This window comes from Sceloporus occidentalis, unplaced genomic scaffold, assembly GCF_023333645.1.
Source record: "Sceloporus occidentalis isolate IW3139 unplaced genomic scaffold, rSceOcc1.0.p SCAF_8, whole genome shotgun sequence".
NCBI classification, from domain to species: Eukaryota; Metazoa; Chordata; class Lepidosauria; order Squamata; family Phrynosomatidae; genus Sceloporus; species Sceloporus occidentalis.
Window position 1 is genome coordinate 13,427,359 of NW_028316988.1, and position 20,381 is coordinate 13,447,739.

Consider the following 20,381-nt stretch of genomic DNA (forward strand, 5'->3'; position numbering starts at 1 on the left):
TGAAAAACAACAACAACGAAATAGGTTCTCATTCACAGATTGTTCTTAGCAGTATTTACCCCTAAGGATTTTTGGAACAGGTGACAATGCTTACAGGGGAGGTTTCTTACCTTGCCTTTCCACAAGTAACTGGCCATGTCTGGGGGAAATACCTTCAAATGGAGGACACTTTCTCTTCTACTCAAGCTCTGCAATCAGAAGTAGCTGTAGCTTGTACCACTAACCTACTACAGAGAGAACCATCAGAACAGTTGCACTTAGCACCTTCCTTTGCCAGTGGGTTTCTTGGGCACTTCAAGATGATGGCAACCCATTTTCCTTGTGCAAGAAAAGGGTCTGCAGAAGAGGTTTTTCCAGGACCAGTTTTGTATCGAAGGCACAGAGAGCCTGATTTTCCTTACTTGCATTGAAAAGGGGCAGCTCTTGAAACACCTTTGAGTACTACTAGATTTCAACAGAAGAAAGAAATAAAACCTCCAGAGTTGTATCAGGCTTAGGTTCAAACTGCAGAGTCCAGCCTGAGTTCGCCTTCCAGCATATTGATAGCAAAATCACAGTGTGTTTTAAAATGTTCTTTAAGGAACGAGAGGTAAGAAGAGCCTGAAGAAAATGAAGTCGATTAGTTCACATTAAGGCATCTGAATGTCATGTTAAGGAAAGCGGGCATGATAGCTGCCACTGTTTTAAAAAGGCTATAGACTAGTGTTATAAAAGCATCCTAGATAGCATTTCCTCCTTTGAACGAAAGAGTCCAGGGCAAAGTGTAAGCAGAATGCCTCTTCCTTGCTCCTGAATCGGGGCAAATGGAAAGTCCATCTCTACGCTGAAGTTTTAAAACTCTCACACACAGAAAGGCCTCCATTTTTGTGAGCCAAAAGAGACTCCTGAAGCATTGTCAGCAAACAGTTGGACTTGGGAGGGAAATGTCAGCAGAGGAGTCAGAGGTAGTAGGGAATCCGCGATGCCACCATTTTGCAGCCTGTGGATGAGAACACTTTCTCTTCTTCTGGGAAATAAGGGAGGCTGTCGGCGACAGCTTGGACGACGTCCGGATGCGTCCGGAGGCCTTGGCTGGCCAGTTCATTGGCCACGCATTGCTTGACGTGGTGCTGCTTCAGAGGCAGGAAAGGCACCAGGAGGTCGATGAGGCCTTGCTCAATTATCCCGGACTTCCAAAACCCATCTGCAAGAGGAGAGAGGGACAAACGGAAGGAGCATTTACGAAGGAGATCCTGTGCTGAACACAGAGGTTCTCTATGTGATCCAAGGGCTGGGAATTTGGGATCTTGTGGACAGCTTCCATGTGAAGAGAAGGCTCTCCTTTTCAGAAGAGTGCTTTCTGTGTGAGGAGAATGAATGCAGAAAGAGGAGACAGGGCTGAAACACTCCATCTCCTTGAGTATACCCACTTTTATAAGGGTACTCACTTTGGGGGTTTTCAAAGGCAGCTTCCAAGATGGACTTTTCCAGGTCTTTCAGGTCGATCTCCTCGCGGTCTTTGCGGGCCCACCACAGGTCCAGCGCCATCCGGTTAATCTGCTCCCCTCCAGCATTACTACCAGAGAAAAAAGACAGAACATTAGATATCAAAGGGATGCATGCCAGTGCCTTGTGTGGCAAACCAGTTGTAAGGGCTTTGTTACTTGCTTCAAGTTCCCACCTGTTTGGAAGTCAGCCCCAGTGAATCCGGCTGGACTTGCGCCTAAGCGCTCCAGTCGAATCCTCCTTTGCGGAAGAATCCCCTGCAAGGTCTGTGGCTGCTGCTTCGTGCGTTTTTACCTAATGAAAATGAAGATAGCTTTTCTGTAGTTGGTGCCAAACACGACCCACGAAGGCCCCAGGAACGGGACGATCGCGTCGATCAGACCCGGCGGCATCTTATCCATTTCGTCAAAGAGGAACACCGACCGGCTGCAGAGGGTTAAGTTCCCTTGGATCCAGCTCTTCAGGTCTTTCTGGGGAAAAGACACGGAAAAGAATTTGTTTACAGAGGAGTCTTAAGAAGGGGAAAAAGCAGGTGAACAAATGGCAAAATAGGGGACCAAGCATGGTTTCCAGATAAATTGTCACAGTTAAAGAATTAAGTGTTGCGAATATGAGCAGACATTTTATATAAGGGGCACCATTTCACTATGCAATAATCCATTGTACTTAGTGGGACTTGAGCATTCACAGATTTTGGGATCCACAAGGGGTCCTGGAACCAAACCCAAATGGATACCAAGGGTCCACTCTGTCTCCCATAATAAAGACGATGAAGCCGCAGCTGCGTCCGGCCGTACCAGCGCTACCCAAAGCCTCCAAATGTTTATGAACGTGTGCCCGTATTTATTAGGAGGTGAAAAGGTGGCGATGGCGACGGTGGAGGAGGCCGCGGCGCCTTTGGCCAACCTTGTACTGCTCTGTCCGCTCGGCGTGAGGGAAGTGGACCGTGGGGGAGAAGCGGTGGACGAAGGGGCTGCGCAGTCCTTCGCGGAGGAGGTGGCGCACGGCCAGGGCGCTGGCGTAGGTCTTTCCGGTGCCGGTCCAGCCGTGGAAGGACATCACCAGGGGCTTCGCGGGGTCGGCGTCCTCCACGAAGGCCCTCAGGCCGCGCACCAGGAGCTCTCTGGCCAAGGGCTGGCCAAACAGGTGGACCGACAAGGCGCACTCCAGGCCTGGGAGGAGGAAGCGCAGATTATTATCATTATCATTATTATTATTATTATATCTGTTTATTAATTTCCTGTGCTGCCTTTGTCCCAGAAAGGGACCCAGGGGGGATTATTATTATTATTAATTATAATAATAATTTATTTTATCTATTTACTTAATTTCTATGTTGCCTTTCCCCCCAGAAAGGGATCCAAGATAAAAACATCCCAATGTAAAACAATTAGAACCTTCTATTAAGAACGATATAAACATCATCATCACCATTATTACTACTACTATTATTATTATTATTAAGGTTCAAATAGCCGAAAGCGGGACTCGAACTCGTGACTCCAAGGAGCCTTTCCACCTCCTCTGTACCACGTGACCTGCCCCCTCCCTCGCGCTCACCGCTGAGCTCCGGCCGAAAGTCGCACTCGCAGGAGGACGAGAAACTGCAGCGCCAGGCGCCCAGTCCCCAGGGGGCGCTCGCGCTCACCAGCCCCAGCACAGGCAGCAGCAGCAGCAGGAGTTGCCTAGGCAACGCGAGCCGAGCCCCGCCCCTTGCCATCTCTCTCTTTGCCTTTGGAACGAACTCCCGGCGCGCGACCCTCCAGGAAAAGCGGCGGCGAGGCCGGCAGGGCTCCCAGCGTGCACCGCGCGCGGCTGCTTGAAACTCCAAAGTTCTTTCTCCGAGGGGGCGGGGCGTGAGCCGAGGTTGGCTGAGGGGGCGTGGCTTGGGTTTAGGCGGGAAAGACATCTCAGTTTGTGAAATAAGGGCTGTGGAGATTGAGAACATGTTTTTTGAGGGGAAAAAGAGTCACTGAAATAAAAAGGGAGGAAAAAAGCTTCTGTAAAAAGGATTTATGGGGAAATAAATAGTATATCCTCCTATAAATAAATAATATATCCCTCCCATAATGGAAATAAGAGCAAGGGAGAATAACTAAAGGGAAAGCTTGAAATGAAAATGAGGGGAAATATCACATTCTCTCAGCCTCAAGGGAAGGCAATGACAAACCTCCAGGAAGACTCCATGATAGAAGACAAAAACTACTTGAAGACACTCAACAAACAAAAGGAGAATATACTATGAAGGAGAAATGTGAGGGGAAATGTTAAAACAGTGGTTCCCAAACTTTGGTCCTTCTGGGCGTTGAAACCCAAAACACTTAGAGGACCAGAGTTTGGGGATTGCTGTGTTAAAAGACAAGACAATACTGTCAGGGGAAGTGTTAAAGGATGAAAGAAAACACACTGAAGGAGATGGGTTTAAGTAAGAAAAGGATTAAGAAACTGAGGAAGAAAAGTGATTTAGAAAAAGGAAGGCAATAGTGAGAGCTTTGAAAGGAAAATAAAAAGGAAAGAGAAGAAAGCTGAGGAGGAATGAATGAGGAAACACTTAAGAGGGAAGGAAATGTAGGGGAAAAGGCTGAATCAAGAAAGAAAGGAAAACAAAGTAGTCTGAAAGGAAAGCCAATGGAAGAAGAATAGAGATGGTTAAAATAAATAACTTGAAAGGGAAAAGTTGAGACGAATGGAGAAAAGCAATGAGAAGTTAAGACGGAAAGAGAAAATGCAGTCAAGGCAATGAATAAGAAACAGGAGTCAAACTTTTCAAAGGAAAAATAAAACTGAGGGAATGCAATATAAATGGGACGATATAACGATCCAAAATACAGAGGTTAAATCTCTTTAGTTCCCACTAGTTTGTCCAGATATTGATGGAGATCAAATCTATGGAGACCATTTTCGAGAGACGAGAAACTACCCATAATTGTATAGCCCTGTGTATTAGCACAGAAAAGCACCTTTTTGAAGAAAAAAAGCATAAAAGTGTTTTTTATTGTATGCCGTAATCAAGAAAAGACACTCCATGGTCTATGTACATTAATTTACACACAAAAGAAGAAGAATGAGGTCCTCATTTACAAAGAATTCCCTTTTGAGTACATGTGTGCATATGTATATTTATATATACACATGTATATGTGAATACATACTTCTATATACACACTTCAGTAGTTTTATTTACAAGCAGAATAGGCTCAAAACAAGAAACCAATCGACCTGAAGGAGAAGCAGAACCAAGTGAAAAGACAACTTTGGGAAGATCAAGTATTTATTTTTGCGAATGCAAAGATGGGGATGATGGGTTCTGGGCATAGATCCAGCCCTGGAGGAGAGAGGCATGTTTTGCAGGATCTAAGGACACATTGCAAATGATGCTCAATGTAGGGAGGCTGCATTGCTAGTTGTTTTTGCCTAAAGCTTTGGGGAAGTTGTGGGGCGGATGTGGGGAAGTGACAGCTATATATGCTCCTGTTAGATATAAATTAGGCCCTTCAGCTAGGCAAAGAGAATGTGATTTGGCAAAGAGCATGTCGACCGTCTTGGATTCAAAGCACCTGAGGTTGTGTCAATGAAGAACGTGTGAACTCAGCTCCTTTTGACCCGAAACATTCATAGCAGGAATTACTGGATGCGAATGCTTCGCCATAAGGCTTTTATTGTGTAATCGTCGTGCCATTAAGGCGTGAAAAAGGAATATACAATGTACTGGGATGTTTTTTGGCAGCACTGAGAGCCATCCATGTGGAAACACACTTTTCTATGTTTAATGATGGAGGACAAATAAAGTGTTGGACTCGGTCTCTGGAGGCCAGGGTTTGGAGACCAGGGTTTGATTCCCAGTTTGGCCATGAAACCCACTGGGTCAGGGGAAGGCAATGGCAAACGCTGAACAAATCTTGCCAAGAAAACCCCAGGATAGGTCCGCCTTACAAAACGACTTGAAGGCACACAACAATAACAATAAGAGATTGGCTGTGCAGATGATGCCTATCAACAAGACAGCAAATGGAGACAATTTGTCTAGAATGCAGATGTGAGGCCTCAAGGTTGGTTATGCCCAGATCTGAACAAACTTGTTGTTACATCGATGGGGAGTTTTTGCACCATGCTATGGAACTGGGATGCGGTTGCCCAAGAAAGGGTAGCTACCCAAGCCATCTCAGCAATGCATCGCTGTATAATGCTTGCAAAGATGGTGCTAGCGAGGAGGAGCCTTGCCAGGAGGAAAGCCAACCCATCCTACGGTTTACATTGATTGTCAGTATCTCATGCTGTAAGAAAAAGTCTCTTTATTCTGTCCATCTTCTGGCTCGGCTCCTTCGTTCTTAGCCACCTTTGCACAGACAGAAGCGGCGACATGGGAAATTCTCCTTGTCAGCCTCGGGCTCCATTCCACTCCAAAAGCAACGTCCCGAAAGGCGCCGGCAGTTTGCTGTGGCCCGCGCTTCCCTTGCTGGTTTAGTTCACAAGTTTGTGTTGTGGGGCTACAGTTCGCTCGAGCGCACGGAGGGCTCCAGTTTGTGGGAGAGTGCGGTGAGGACCTTGTTGAACCTCTCATAGCGCTCACTCTGGCTGCTCTCGGCCCCCCGGCTGCCCCACAAAAGGCGCAGCTGGAACTCAGTGTGGAAGACCTCCAGGAGCTCCGGTTGGGGCTGGAAACCTGCAGCAGGAGGAAACAAGAGCAATGGGGTGAATAAACACTTGGAAAGGCTGCCCAGCAAGACTGGTTCAGGCTTTTGAAATATCTTACTGCGGAGAGAAAGAGGCCGAGGCAGCATAAAAGATAGTGAAAGTGATGCTACAATTGGTTATAATGGATGGCCAAGAAGACAAACAAAGGGGGTTCTTGAACAGATGGGGCCTGAAATCTCCTTGGAAGACAAAATGACCAAATGGAGGCTGTTGTACTTCGGCCACATCATGAGAAGGCAGGACTCATTACAAAACACAATAACACAAGGAAAGGTGGAAAGTAGTAGAAAGAGAGGAAGACCACAAGCTAGATGGATAGACTCAGTCATGGAGCTCATGGGTATGGATTTGCAGGGACTGAGCAGAGCAATGGAAGGCAGGGGATTTTGGAGATGTCCCATCCATCGGGTTGCCATGAGTTGGGATCAACTCAAGTTAACAACAACAACATAATGGGCTGTTGGTTTTATTTATTCAGAAGGTATTCTGTTTTTGTGGCGAAGGCATTCATCATAACGCATGCTGTCCACTTTTTGTAAAACATTCCTTGTCGAGCTACTAGGTGAATCTAAGCCTAAAGCCCTGTAGTTCCTTGAAGTGCAATATCTCTGCAATGGTGATGGTGTTTTTCGACACGACTTGAGAAGTCATTATACAAGCAGCAGCTGTATTTTTGTTGTGCTTTGGGTGTTTTGTAGTTTAACCACAAATAACTTCAGTGGGAGTGCCCTCATCCCTCACAGCCTCCTTAACCTTTTCCTGCTTCTTTGAAGTTCTGCATAGACAGACCTATCTCTCAGTGGAAGTGGATCTGGCTGGAGAATCCGTCCTTACCCTGCAGCTTCATTTCCGCGTTGGTGTGGTACAGTCCTCCGTGATGGGCCACCATCCGTGCTGCTTCCAAGTGAGCCATGACTACCTCCACGCTGTTGTCCAAGTTTTCCCAGGGCTCCGGATTGTCTGGAAGGGCCGTGTCTCGCTCCAGGAGGGTGATGAGAGGCACGATGTGAGGGAAGGTAGTATTGGACAGCGGAGGCCCTTCTGGGAAGACAAAAAGAAAGAGTTGGTATAAGGAGCTGGGTTGCCATTGGGGCCAGCTTGCCTAGTACTGACTCCTTTTGACTAGCTATAGTTGGGAGAGCAGGCAGACGCCACAAACCTTCACTTATGTTTGAAATATCTGGCCTAGATAAGGCTGTCTTCAGTTCCATTTTCTCCCACTGCTTCTCCTTTTTTTAATTATTGAAATCCAAATGTTCTTACCAGAACGAAGAAGGAAAAGACAGCTGCACAATAATTTCTGGTTGGTACCACTTGTATCCCTTTCTATGGAAGCAACTGAATTAGACAACTTCTGTCACATCAGGCAACCTGCTCCCAAACTTACCATTGCCTTCGTTCAAGCTCTTCAGGAAAGGCTTTAGTTTCTTCTCGTAGAGGATGGCGCCCTCCGTATGGCGTTGGCGCAGGACCATCCATGTCTGCTCCAGCCGTGAGATCTGGAATTCAAGAGGAAAAAGGGATGAGCTACGAGGGCCATGCTTTTGACATTGCTTTTGGGAACATCCAAAGCTCTTCTTTCAATGCACTCTTGTCTTCCAGTGCGCTGAGGGAACAACGGTGGATACACAAGAATAGATTTTGTGGCAGAGAACGTAGACCAAACCGAACACATTATGGGAGAGGCTATCCATATGTACCTGGGTCATTTCCAGTGCATTCATGACAGCAGCAAAACTGAACATGTTGCCCATGGTACTCTTCAGCTCAGCGGCCAGTTGGATGGTCTTGTGGAGAAGGGAGGCCCGCTCCTCCATGCTCCCTGTGCAGCCCAGAATATCCACCGCGATCATGATGGTCATTGTATGAAACCTGAAGGAGACGAAGAAGGAAAGTGAGAAAGCTAATCACAGAAGCCAAAGTGGTGTATAATTCCCCAGTAACTTAGCCCTTTCAACTGTAGAGTTCCAGCCCTAAGGGCTAGAAACACAACTCTTTGAACATACAGTGGAGAACTTAGGCTCTCAGAATGTTAAATTGTATGCCGAATCTCATGCGTTCTATAAAGACGGCAAATCTTTCCAAGGGAAAGTACAGCACCTGATGACGCATCCACTCTCAGCCACTTGTTCTCTCCCTCGCATTTTACCTTTCCAGCAGATCCATCCGGAGTTGATGTCCGTGGGGCAGGGTGAGCAGCTCCATCCCGGAGCTGACTCCCATGAGCCTCTGCGTCTCCTTGGTAACACCCAGTATCCTAGCAACCTGCAACAAAGAGAGGGAAGTGGTTTAATCCCACTCTTCCGATGGGGCTGAGGGGAGACCTCAGAGAGGAAATCTGGAGTACCGTTAATGCTAAATCTGTTTTCCCACCCATTTCAGGGGGCTTATGGAGTGAATCCCATCGAGATTAGAAAAAATACACTGAGAAAAATGTGATCAAAACAGTAGTTGCACAGTGTAAAATGGGTGCATGTTGCTTCTCCAGTACATCATCTATGTGATTGACCTGCCTTATGTTCCCTTGCATCATTTCTTGCATCAGCTATGTTAAACCAGTTCTCTTCTATTCTGGCTGGTTTCCAGGTAGGGGTAGCTAAAACATCTGGAAAAGGCCAGCCTTTTCCAGGGAGGTGGCAGTTGCTCATGTTTGTTCTCCAGAGTCCTTTAACACCTCTAAAGGAGCCACCAAGTTGTGGATTTGGACATGATCATGGAGAGTCACTTGTTTCCTAGATTTCCTTCTGTCCTGGCAGGTTCAGCAGCTGCGCACAGTGTTTGCAGATGGGCCCAGCTAAATCCTCTCCCCTCCGAAAACAAACGCCGGCTTCAATCTGGGGGAAGCAGATAAGCGCCTGTTCCAGAACAGCCAAGGACAGAGTGACTCTGGGGACGCCTCTGCAACATGCAGCTTCTCTGCCTCTTTCGGCCTGCTTGCCAACATTTGGTACTAACAGGGAAGGCAGGGGACGAGGAGGGAAGACCAGTGTCCCAGCAGAGACACAGTATCCTGCCTGGAGAGAGCCACCTGGCTTAGCAAGTATTCAAAATAAGGCTTCAGCTACTAATGGTAAGTACCCATTTCCTATGGACCTGTTTTTGAATTATGGTGGGGAGCAGAAAGGGGGCCTGTCACAGATTGCGGGGAGACCTCGGCATGGCTCTCATCCATGTCATGGTCTTCCTGTTAACTTTTTGTAATGAAACCCACAGAGACCAGCCTTTTGTATGACTCAGCGTAGTTACAGCTGGTCATTCACTGACCCCTGGACTCTTGTGGAGCTATTCCATGCCTGGTGGAGCAGGGAGCTCCCTATAAAGGTAGGCAAAGGTTTTCCCTTTGACAAGGCTGTCATGTCATGTCCGACTGTAGATGGTAGTGCTCATCTCTGTTACTAAGGCGAGGGAACCAGCGTTATCAAAGACAACTCTGTGGTCATATGGTCAGTGGAGGTGCATGGAACATTGTTACCTTCCCACCAAAGTGCTACCTATTTATCTACTTGCACTTTTACAAGCTTTCAAACTGCTAGGTTGGCAGAAGCTGGGACTAGTGACAGGAGCTCACTCCACCACGCGACACTTGGGCCTCAAACTGATGATCTTGCAATCCTCAGAGTCAGCATCTTAACCACTGAGCCACTGCACCCTCTGGAGCTCCCCATAGCCAAATGTAAAACAGTTACAACATCCATTTGGGTCTTCTGGAAGTCTCGGCATGTGGAATCTTAGAATTGGAAGGGACCGCAAACCGTGAAGGAATACACAATTACAGCAGGCCTGAAAGACGCTCATCCAACCTCCATTTGAAGACCTCCAAAGAAGAAGCATTCTAAGGCATGATTGCTTTGCATGTGACTACAGGGACATAGCCAGACACTTCTCCAATCCTTCTACAAAATGGCTGCAGCAATTCTACAGCACCTAGGAAGGAGGGAGTGTATACCAACCTCTACATTGACTAAAAAAGTCATAGGCAGGCATAAGGTTGACTTGCACCTGCATATGCCAATAATAGCATGCCAGCCCACATTGGCCATGCTACCTGGGGGATTCTGGGAGTTTCAATCCAAAACAGTAATATTTCCAAGCTGGCATTCTGAGTGTTGAAGTCCTCAACACTTGTTTCCCCAAGCGCCTCCCCCAATGTTTCGTACCAGGCAATCCACTTGGGTGATATGTTTGGCAAGAGTTTTGGCGTCGACTTCGGCCAGGAGTTCCTTAACCTTTTTCAGTACTGCCATTTCCAAGGGCTTGTTTTCCAGGGGGATGAGGAGGGAGTGGAAGACGGCTGGGTTGAAAGAAGAGGTCCTTTCCACTACAGGGACCACAAAGCCCGCAGCGTCCTGATCTGGCCTTCTCCGGGGTCCAGCCTCGGCCTCGGAGCCATTCAGTCCAAGGCCTCGTTGGGTCTCGTCTCCCTTTAGCCTCTCAACGTAGCTTTTGGCAGACGCTGGTTTGCCATCTGCCGCCGGGGGCCTGTCCCACTGAACTGGGGAGGGCGGGTGGAGCTGGCAGTAATGTCCTGTGTCCGGGTCGCTGTAACTGCTGACCGAGGGAGAGGGAGACGCCTGGGAGTATCCGTGGGACGGGGTCGAGCGGCTGCTGTCGGAGGGGTCGCCTTTGCTCCCGTTCCCTTGGCACAGTTGGGGCTCGCTGGAACGCCTGATGACTGGGGACGATGGGGCTGCGCCGTTGCTGGCCTGACCCCCATGGGGTTTTAGCCGAGAAACTGCCAAGAAAAACAGAAACAATTTTGTTATCATAAAGACTAGTAATGTTTCAGGCCAAGGAGCAACAAAGTCACTTTGTGAATTTTCTAGTCAAACTGCAGGTCTTTGCCGTAAAATAGCTAAATGGGCCTTTATTTTGCAGATGGCCCCAAATCTATATGGAGAGGGTGAGTAGATTCCCATGTTATGTGGATGACACATGAATGATGATGCTTAAGAATGAACAAGAGAGCATTTGTCATACTGGGATGTTTCCTCCACCATGTCAAAACCTAAGCTAATACCACAAGGAACAACATTTATGTGCCACTTCTTATTTCTTTTATTTCTCTTCCTCTCTCTTATTTATTTAGCGCATCTGTTGATTGCCTTTGATTAAGAGATTTCAAGGCAGTTTACAAAACTTAAACAGAAGACAACATGCAAACAACACCTCAAACAACTTGCACTATTAAAAACTGGAGAGTTTCCAATACTTGAAGAAATTTTTTAAAAAGCGTTTTAAGCAGTAGCTTGACTCGATAGAGTTGAGTCCTTCCTACCAGTGCTGTAGGCTGGAGTTGCGGGAGTCTCAGAGATGGGAGACATTGAGGAGTGGAGGTCTTGAATTTGATCCACGCTGACCGCACAGTTCCGAATGATGTCCCGGTGATGTGGTAAGGAGACGCTGAACAGGGAAGCAGAGAGAGGCCCACATTACTCAAGTAACAAAGGACTGTGCAAAAGATTGGTACCCAGAGGTATACCAAAAAAGCATCTTGTGACACCTCAAAGGCTTGACAAAGGTACATTCAGTGATCCTGAAAAATCCACTTTTACAGGAAGGCAGAAGATCTACATAACCAGGTTGATCTATTGCACACTCTTTCTCTTCCTTCAGCTGTGTACTTGAGCTATAAGAACATAAGAAGAGCCACACTGCATCAGCCTGAAGGCCTTCCTGATGCTTTTCCTCCTTCACTGGCCAACCAGTTGCCCCAGTGGGAAACCCACAAACAGGGCATCGGCAACAATACTCTCCTGTTGGGCTTGCAAGCAACGGAGACTGAGATGTACCCTGTCTCTCTGCAGCTGAGGTTATGGATCACCATCATGACCAGGAGCCACTGATATCCTTATCCTTAGTTCCTATATCCCTGAACCCATTTCTAAGACATCAAGGTTCTTTTTTGAAGCCCCCTGTTCCCAGATAGGTCCTGAGTTCCTCAAAGTCTCCATCCCCCCAGTACACCTCTGATTACCTGGTTGGGCAGCCCTCGCCCCTGATGATCTTGTCGGCAGTCAGTCCGTCCGTCATGGTGATGCTCCTCCGTTTGATGTGTCCCCCTTTCTGGTTGTTGTGGCTGTGTGAGCTGCTGTGCTTCCCATTGGCAAGTCCATAGCTGGCCTCCAAATAGCGCAGGGGGAAGGTACGGTTGATGGGGCAGTAGAAGATGGCCCCGCTCTGCTCCGAGACTGGCTTGCGGTTGCCCACATAGAAGCGCACCAAGGCCGGGACATTGTCAAAGCTTTCCTGCTCAAAGAGGTACTGGATGTGAGTGCGGCCTTCACTGGACTTGACCATCACCTTGTTGATCTTGAAGTGGAGGGCTTCGTTCCGCCAGCGGCACGTGAGCACATAATCCCCCAGGCTGGTAAGGGAGTCGCGGATCAAAAAGTCCCCATTTCTCTGCACTAGACTCTCAGAAACCTGAAAAGTCCACATAGGTGAAAGGAAAGAAGATTATTAATTTTTAGGCCCGCTTTGAAAGAACCTGAGTCGGGCCTTACTTGCTGAGAGAAGTGGCTTGGATTCAGTTTTAACCCAGCTGTCACAGCAAGCCCACAGCTATGAAAACACCATGGCTGAGATGGAAATCAGACAGTGCCTCTGAGCATGTTCAGAGAATTACGGCTAACTAAAACTGTACCAATTGAGGATGAAGATATGTTTTAGGTGATATGTTAAATGCATGTAATGTCTCTTTCAGAAGTTAAAAGCAGGGAAATAAAGTGGCACTAAATGATAATATTCAGCCCTGGTTAACTGTCACCTTCCAGCTGTCTATAGGAAGCCCTTCAGATGCATAGGACTACAACTCCCATCACTTCCAGTCAGCATGGCCACCCGCCTTGGCATCCCTTCTTGAATAAATCAAATGAAGAAATCGTGACTATACTTCATAGAGAATACAACAACTGGTGTCAGGTGCATGTGTACATTCCCTGACTGAAGCGGCTGGACATTTTTTGTCTAACGCAGGAGATCTGCATTCATTTCAAGAATGAGATAGTGTTGTGCACTTGTGATGCCACTGTGCATGAGACTGGGCAATCTGTTGCACACAGGAGCCATGCAACACAAAGGTTGCGTAGCACAACTAGTGCATAACTCTGGATGTAGAGATGTATGCCACACAACTCCAGTACAGGATCTATGCCTCTTGTTATAAGTGAAGAAGACCAAGAGACCTGTGTGACTGCCTCTTAGTCTGCTGTCCTTCTTCTATTCTGAAAGGCTGAAACCAGAGGTTTGGATTCAGAAATCTGCCAGTTCCTTCCCTCTCTCTGGCAGATGCCAAAGGAGCTCACCCTTTTGCTCACTGTAGTATAGTCACAGCTTAGCATCATGTAAGGGCTAAAGGGCCAGAGGTTTTCCCAGCGGTTCCTCACCTCTCGTGGGATGCGCCCGTGGTACCAGGCGTGGCTCCGGAGATCGGTGCTGCTGAGTTTCAGCTCTTCTTCCAGTTCCTTGTGAAGCTTCTCTGGGGATGAATCGAGGATGTACTTCTCCTTGGAGAACTGCAGAGAAGTGGAAAATCAAGAGAGAGGAGAGAAGAGATTACATCCGATGCTACCACCTGGTCCCTCTCTGGTCAGGCTGGAAGGGAAAAGCCCCAAGGAGATTGTGCAAGGAAATCATGAGATTTATTTTGGTGCCAAAAATGCATTTTTTCACACAAAAACACACATTTTATTGGAAAAAAATGTCTTTTTGCGCAAAGATTTTCCTGAACATTGTGGGATGTTCAAATACCGGGTGCAAACTGCTTAAAATACTCATTTGTCTCCCAACGCGAGGAGAAAACAGCAGAAACCATTTTTACAGACAATATACTTTGCAGCATATAGACAGAGTAGATGAGGTAAGAAGCTGAATTGCTGGTTCTTTGTTTTAAAAGAAGAGAACACTTGTCCATTGGATGTAATTCTAGGCTCTTTGGAATCTTAGTATTGACATTTTTTTAAAAATCATAAAACATGTACGAAAATTGCCAGCCAAAACCCATTGAGGTTGGTGACTCGGGTACAATGATGATGTTTCAGATGGACGGATGGACGGAACCAACTCAGTATGGCAACCATGAAGCCCTCTGAGGAGAGACTTAGGGAGCTGGGTATGTTTAGCCTGGAGAAGAGACAGTTAAGACAGCCCTGTTTAAGTATTTGAAGGGGTGTCATATTGAGGATGGAACAAGCTTGTTTTCTGCTGGATCTGGAGCAATGGATGCAAGCTATAGGAAAAGAGATTCCAGCTAAACATTAGGAAGAACGTCCTGACAGTAAAAGTTGTTTGATAGTGGAAATGGCTTCCTTGGAGTGTGGTGAAGTCTCCTTCTTTGGAGGTTTTTAAACAGAGGCTGGATGGCCATCTCTCGGGAGTGCTTTGGTTGTGAGTTCCTGCATGGCAGAAGGGGATTGGACTGGATGGTCCTGTGGGTTTCTTTCAACTCTATGATTCGAACCATCCCCAAGTGCTGTCTCTACCTCTGGCTGTGCTAGCATTGCCGCTCCCTGGGAACTCAGCCAAGGATAAAGAGACCTGTCAGCTAACATGAGCTGTGAAGCAGCTTCCACTGTGAGCGGCCTGTCAGTGACAGAGGCTCCGTTGACAGAACAGCTTGGCTGCCCAACTCTGAGGCCATGCACAGTGGTGGGTGCGCATGAGTGAGCTCTCCTCTGCTCCTGCTGCCTGTTTTTGCTGCCTCCTCCCAATGGGGACACCCGTGCGAAACCTTAAGTTCTCCTTTGGGACAAAAAAAGAAAAGAAAAAAGAAGAAGCAGCAGCTTCCTTCTCCTTCTCCATCACAGAGTCTGACATCAGTGGGTTATTTTAGTCTGTCAGAAGACAAGGGAGATGGTGATGCAAACTCCGCAGAAGCAACAGGGTGTGGGCTCAGGAACAATACTTTTGCCCCTGGGTTCAAGCTACAGTATAACTCAGTGTTCTGAAGTCAAAGGCTTTCATAGCCGGCATCCATAGTTTTTGTGCGGTTTTTGGGCTATGTGGCCATGTTCTAGAAGAGTTTGTTCCTGATGTTCCTGACCCAATGCTCTCTATTTCCAGATTGTGCCCTCAATGCTGCTTCATGTTCAGAAGGTCAGCTGTGCAACTGAGTATCATCTGCTCTTTTCCTCCTTTGGCTTCACCATCTCAGTCCAGTGGTTTCACACTCCGAGAGAGCAAGAGTGAGAGGCCTTGCGCTTGATTTTAAGGACACCTGGTATGTACCACGTGAGTCCAAATTGGTTAAGTACCCTTGCCACCTCTGCCCTCTTTTACAAGATAGCCGAATCTCTCCCAAAGCACTACAGCTTCCAAAGAGATTAAGCCTGCGTGCTTGTACTAATCATGGCAGATCTAGCCTACACCTTACCGTTTCCCCTTCCCTTTTTCATGGCTTGCCCTCCTAATCCCCTGCTCCCTGTAGGGATTTAACAATGACTGCATTCTTTTCCATTTTCTTTTTTTGGTTTCACAAGGTTTCTACTTCTCAGCCTGGTTAAGCCAGGGGATCCCAAAGAGAAAGGTATTGTTTGCTTGGTTGCGTGCACCTGTGCATAACAGCGGTTAGGAAAATCCAAATAGGAACATTGCAATTGGTAGGTAGCCACCCATTCCTTGCCCCCCACACCTCACCTCACCCCATCCCAAAATGTTGGTGACAGACTGGCGTAGCCAGGCGGAAACGTCTTCCACAAAAGAGTTAACCCCCGCTGCTGTGTGTGTCAAGCCTGCTGGTGTAATGAATAATAATGACAGATTTAAACAGGGAGTCTTCTGCATACAGATGAGTGAGGATGGGGGGTAGAGCTAATGTCCTCGCACCTGAGCCTTAAACATACAGACCCACCCTCTCCATTCCTCCTGCTCCCCTTCCCCACCGCCCATTTCCGCTCCCTAAGGGAAAGGCAGGCTCATGATGTAATGTCTTGGCTGTACTGAGTCGAAATGGAAAGCGGCAGCAGGGGCCGAAGGCGGATGCTCTGCTATCTAAGGGTGGCAGAGAAAAGGGAAAGGTGGCAGTGGTCAGGGTTAGAACTGGCACTATGCCCTCAAAGGGCAGCAGGTCCAGCAAATCCAAGAAAATACCTCTTTCTCAAACTCAGAAGGGCTGCTTCCTGCCAGTGTTGGCAGCAAGAGGCTATATCACCCAGTGGGTCTGGCTCTCTGAGATCGCTTTTTGTGATTTTGTTCAGTTCAGAACCATGAGGACTGGAACTTTTGTTCACTTTTAGCTGGCAGACAACAGCTCAAACTGAGATATGTGGTTGGCAGGGGAAAGGGCCCAGGTTGGATCCCTGCCATCTTCACACACTACTTGGAAAGACTCCAGTCTGAACCCCTGGAAAGTTGCTGTCAATGGACTATTCTGACTTATCATGACATTTTTCTCTGTGTTATTCCCTGGACAGAGGTTCCAAATTGCCATCTTTGAAGTTGTTCAGTTCATATAGCATTGAACTATAAGACAGCCTTCCCCAGTGTCGTCCCTGGTGGGTCGGACTGCAATATTCATTACCACAGCCACTGGTTAGAATGATGAGAGCTGTAGTCCAAGACTTTTGGGGCCTTGCATTGGATTAGGGAAGGCTGGAATAAGGCACTTAATGCCTTAAGCATGAATGTGGGTAAATCATGAGAGTCTTCATGAGGGCCGATTCTTGCAGTGTTGAATTTTAAGACACAAGGCCCTAAATTTTAAGACAAAATGGATTGTTCTGGACCTAAAATCAAGGGGGTGATGTACATCCGAAATGGAAATAAGTGGCAGAGTAACTTCCAAGGCTGTTTGTTCTGGATTTGACTTTTTGTGTCCCTACATCCCTAACCTCCCAAGCTGCTCGACAAAGACAGAACCCATCGCACATTAAAACATCCAGTAAGAGCAGCATAAACACATACAGAAGGAGCACTTATTAAAAGCACAAATATAATGTTAGATGAATCCAGCCTTAATTAAAAAATCAGCCTTGACCCTGTTTCTCTCACTCTCCGCTAAGATTTCTTGAAACGCTTCCCCAAAGAAGATCATCTTTGCAAAAGCCTCAGGCAGGGGATCTGTGTTACTTTGGGGTCTCTGCTTGAGAAGGTCTCTTAACATCTCAATCATGGGCCTAGCTTCTCCTAGGGCTGGAGGGGAGCTAAATAGAGTCCTCTCCCCTTCACACACATTACATATGACAAGAGAGTTCATACAGAGATTGAGGAATGCCTCAGGGGACCCGCCGCGCAAATTAGGACTGTGTACACTTAAGAGTCATGTCTCAGATCCCAGTCCTTTGCATGGCCAGCCTTTAGAATGGAATAGACCTTTATTATGGCCCTAGAAAAGCACAGGCCAGCCTTTAAGCTGCAAGAGGGGCTCTGGTTCAGTCCTCATCCCTGCCTCCCTCCATCACTAACAAATGCCTCCTTGAACCCTGATTAAAAATGAATGGCAAGCACCCTGGTCCAGCTCTCTTGCCTTTCGGCCTTCCCCAGGGGTGGCTGGGCCGGAGCAGATGCCGTTGCCAAGGCAACCCCATCCTTTCCCTTTCCCCCTTTCTGTGGAAGCAGCAAATGCTCCAAAGGCAGAAAGAACAATTGCCCACCACCCTTCTCAAGGCTAACTTTTCACTGGGAGAATGAGGACTGTGGGGGCAGATGGTGCGCTTTGTGGATAGGGGGCACCCACAATATTTTTATACCTTGATTTTATAAGCCACGGCCCCTTGGGTCTGATAGAAGTATGGGGCAGAGAGCTGAGACATCAAGATTTTACAAAATGGGTCAGAAGTAATGGAGTGGAGGGATACTGTGTTCTCTTAGGCATTTCATAGATGCAGAAAAGTGCCTTCTGGTACCTGAATATCCCAGGAATCAATATTTAAGGCAAGGGTGGGCAGCTGCAGCAGATGTAGGGGCCATTTTTTCCTCCCTGGGGCCATGTGGACTGCAAAAAAAAGCCATAAGATTAAAACCAAACCATAGTACAAGTGCCTGGAAATCCAGTTCTGGTTTTGAAAAAAATAGGTATTCTTGGAAGGAATACCATCTATTCCAACCTCTTGCTGTGCAGGAATGCACATTACAGCATCCTTGAAAGATACCCATCCAAGCTCTGTTTAAATAGATCCAAAGAAGGGGAGCCTACCGCTTTCTGACTCAGTCCATCCTTTTTGTTCCAGATGCAGCCCCAGTGCCATATTTTTGCTTGCCCCGGTTAAAATTCACCCTTGTGCCTGGTGGAGGAATTGCTTCATTTCCTCTGCAGCAGTCTATCTCTCTAGGTTTCTCCCAAGAAAGGTGTGTTTCCTTTTGGTTAAATATATTTTAGTGGGAAGAGAGGAAGACACACAGTTGATCTTGCGTTATGTTCAAACCAGCCATGCCAGCACCGGTGGGGGAAAGTATAGGCCACAGCCTCCTTAATGCTCATGCTGCAGTCAAAGAGGTGCATGTGCATTAACAAAAAGACCCCCAGGGAGTGGCATCACAGTGATCAAAGCCCTGTTTTTGTATCCAGAGGGTCCCTGGTTCAGTTCTGAGCCATCTTCAGGAAAGACAGGAATAATACCTGCTGCCAGATGAACCAAATGGGTTCATTTTTTTAATAGATGGGTTTTTGAGCCCATTTAACCACACCGGATTGATGCTGACATGTGTCACAGACCGAATGTCAGAATGTATCTGGGTTGTGGGAAGCCACATTTTGCCTCCTGCTTCCCATTCAGTGCAGCTGTGTCTCTCTCTGGGTGACCATGCGCTTGAGACGTTGCCTGCATTCTTCCTTTGCCTCTGCCAGGGACCCCTGTGGAGAGTAACAAGGGGGGCTGGAGGGGCTGAGAGTCAGGGGCTGAGACAGGAGGAAGGGTGACCTTGGCGGAGTTAAGGCCAAGGAACAAAAGGGATCTCAGCAACCAAATCTAGCAAAGCAGTTTGAACATGGAAACCTTGAAGCCAAGGAAGGGGCGACATATCCCCCATCTTGCTTCCAGACAGAGATTGTTAGTTTTCCCTCCCTGTCTCTTCCCCTGCAAGGGCTATCCTAAGACACTGGGAAAAGGAGAGCATCTGGTCACCCTGCCGGCTGGGGATGCTGGGTGGCACAAAGCAAGGAATGTTGATCTGGACCCTCCTCCCATTCAGTCAAGATATATAGATTTTGAATTTTACTGATTAAATAAATAAATAATAAAGATTCTTTGTTTCCTGAGAAACAATTAGGAGCCAAAGGATCATCTCTGGGACTCTGGAAAACCAAAACAAGAAGGTGTAAGGTCCTCTTTTGCAAAGGAGCATCAGATCTAGAAGTGAAGGAGTTACTGTGCCGGCAGATGCTGCCAGGTTGGTATTCCAGATTTATTCTTTTTAGATGAAGAGAGACAGAGATGGGCGGATGTAGCGCTAACACAAACGTGATCAGGGTAGCTTCACCTGAAGTTGCAGAGTGCAATAGCAGTGCCGGGTTTTCCACCTCTGCCACCCCTTGGCGCAGACAGGTGTGGGGGTGTGAGAGTGTATACAGCATGTACCTCCACCTCTCCATCCCTCCCTGATCTCACTCCCAATGCTGCATCCCTCTGCTGGGCTGCCATTGGCTGCCAATGATGTCATTGCTTCAAGGGCTGGGTGTGCTACCATTGGCGGGGAGGAGGAAGGATGCTGCTGTCAGCTGGAAAAGCCCCAGTCCGTCGGTCATTCATGCGGAGTTCAGCCGGCACGTGTGCCGGGTTCGAAAGACCCAGACAGAGGGTGAGCCAAGGAGTTGGGGTGAATGCAGGAGGAAGCAAGGCGGGCATGGTGAGATGCAATATTGCGGTACTGAGCTGTCATGGGAAAGGTACGCTGCCTGCCCAGCTCCACACTTCAAACTAAGGCGTACCACACCTTTCTTAACTCATGTATGGCTAGAAGAGGATTGAGTAAGGCTCCAAAGCTTTGCCTCGGATCAAAGAGACATAGTCTTCCCCGCAGTGTACTTGACGTAAAACAAGAATGCAAGGAAACATGGAAATGCAAATGGAAAACATGGGGCTCAGAGCTACTGAGCTCTTTGAGGTTTGGGTCAGTACCAATATGGAGTTCGATGGTTGAAACCCAGGGCTAAGTTAAGAGATGTCAAGGCCCTAAAATGCCTCAGGTTTAAAAGCTCTCATATTGGTATTGCCACAAATGCAAGGGCAGCTGGGGCTTCCATGTCAGTGGACCACTTTGGGTTTTAC

The 20,381-nt window shown here is 47.5% G+C and overlaps 3 protein-coding genes across 6 annotated transcripts in view; 1 reads left to right on the plus strand and 2 right to left on the minus strand.

Annotated features, from left to right (window-relative positions):
• Nucleotides 1-17: 17 nt before the first annotated feature.
• LOC149307983 (torsin-2A-like) lies at nucleotides 18-3,819 on the minus strand. Of its 2 annotated transcripts, none has more exons than XM_089534836.1 (5): nucleotides 3,046-3,819; nucleotides 2,392-2,657; nucleotides 1,780-1,955; nucleotides 1,428-1,555; nucleotides 18-1,183 (listed from the first exon to the last, which is right to left on the minus strand). In XM_089534836.1, the coding sequence occupies exons 1-5, from the start codon at nucleotides 3,431-3,433 to the stop codon at nucleotides 939-941; spliced, it is 1,203 nt and encodes a 400-aa protein (XP_089390962.1). In that variant the 5' UTR covers nucleotides 3,434-3,819; the 3' UTR covers nucleotides 18-938. The 2 variants fall into 2 exon arrangements, with proteins under 2 accessions (XP_089390962.1, XP_089390963.1); XM_089534837.1 differs by lacking the exon at nucleotides 3,046-3,819 and adding an exon at nucleotides 2,810-2,874.
• A 662-nt stretch (nucleotides 3,820-4,481) lies between these two features.
• The window catches only part of LOC149307984 (SH2 domain-containing protein 3C-like), a 33,954-nt gene continuing 18,054 nt past the window's right edge, over nucleotides 4,482-20,381 (minus strand). For both annotated transcript variants that reach the window (XM_089534825.1, XM_089534827.1), the window contains 9 exons: nucleotides 13,566-13,694; nucleotides 12,155-12,603; nucleotides 11,456-11,580; nucleotides 10,338-10,912; nucleotides 8,330-8,445; nucleotides 7,881-8,052; nucleotides 7,568-7,679; nucleotides 7,015-7,221; nucleotides 4,482-6,148 (listed from right to left, as the gene is read on the minus strand). In XM_089534825.1, coding sequence (XP_089390951.1) covers nucleotides 5,973-6,148; nucleotides 7,015-7,221; nucleotides 7,568-7,679; nucleotides 7,881-8,052; nucleotides 8,330-8,445; nucleotides 10,338-10,912; nucleotides 11,456-11,580; nucleotides 12,155-12,603; nucleotides 13,566-13,694 — 2,061 coding nt within the window. In that variant the 3' untranslated portion in view covers nucleotides 4,482-5,972. The remainder of the gene's footprint in view (nucleotides 6,149-7,014; nucleotides 7,222-7,567; nucleotides 7,680-7,880; nucleotides 8,053-8,329; nucleotides 8,446-10,337; nucleotides 10,913-11,455; nucleotides 11,581-12,154; nucleotides 12,604-13,565; nucleotides 13,695-20,381) is intronic.
• LOC149307985 (cyclin-dependent kinase 9) overlaps nucleotides 14,324-20,381 on the plus strand; it is a 31,466-nt gene continuing 25,408 nt past the window's right edge. For both annotated transcript variants that reach the window (XM_089534833.1, XM_089534835.1), the window contains exons 1-2: nucleotides 14,324-15,397; nucleotides 19,374-19,503. The gene's annotated coding sequence lies outside the window, so the exon portion shown is untranslated. The remainder of the gene's footprint in view (nucleotides 15,398-19,373; nucleotides 19,504-20,381) is intronic.

Bases quoted from the DNA above. Each gene is read 5' to 3' on its own strand.
- LOC149307983 (XM_089534836.1), bottom strand. From the start codon at position 3,433: ATGTTCTCAATCTCCACAGCCCTTATTTCACAAACTGAGATGTCTTTC. The intron at 2,658-3,045 runs GTGAGCGCGAGG...TCCTCCTCCCAG, and splicing joins CTTTCGGCCGGAGCTCAGCG to GCCTGGAGTGCGCCTTGTCG. The intron at 1,184-1,427 runs GTGAGTACCCTT...CTCCTCTTGCAG, and splicing joins TGCCTTTGAAAACCCCCAAA to ATGGGTTTTGGAAGTCCGGG.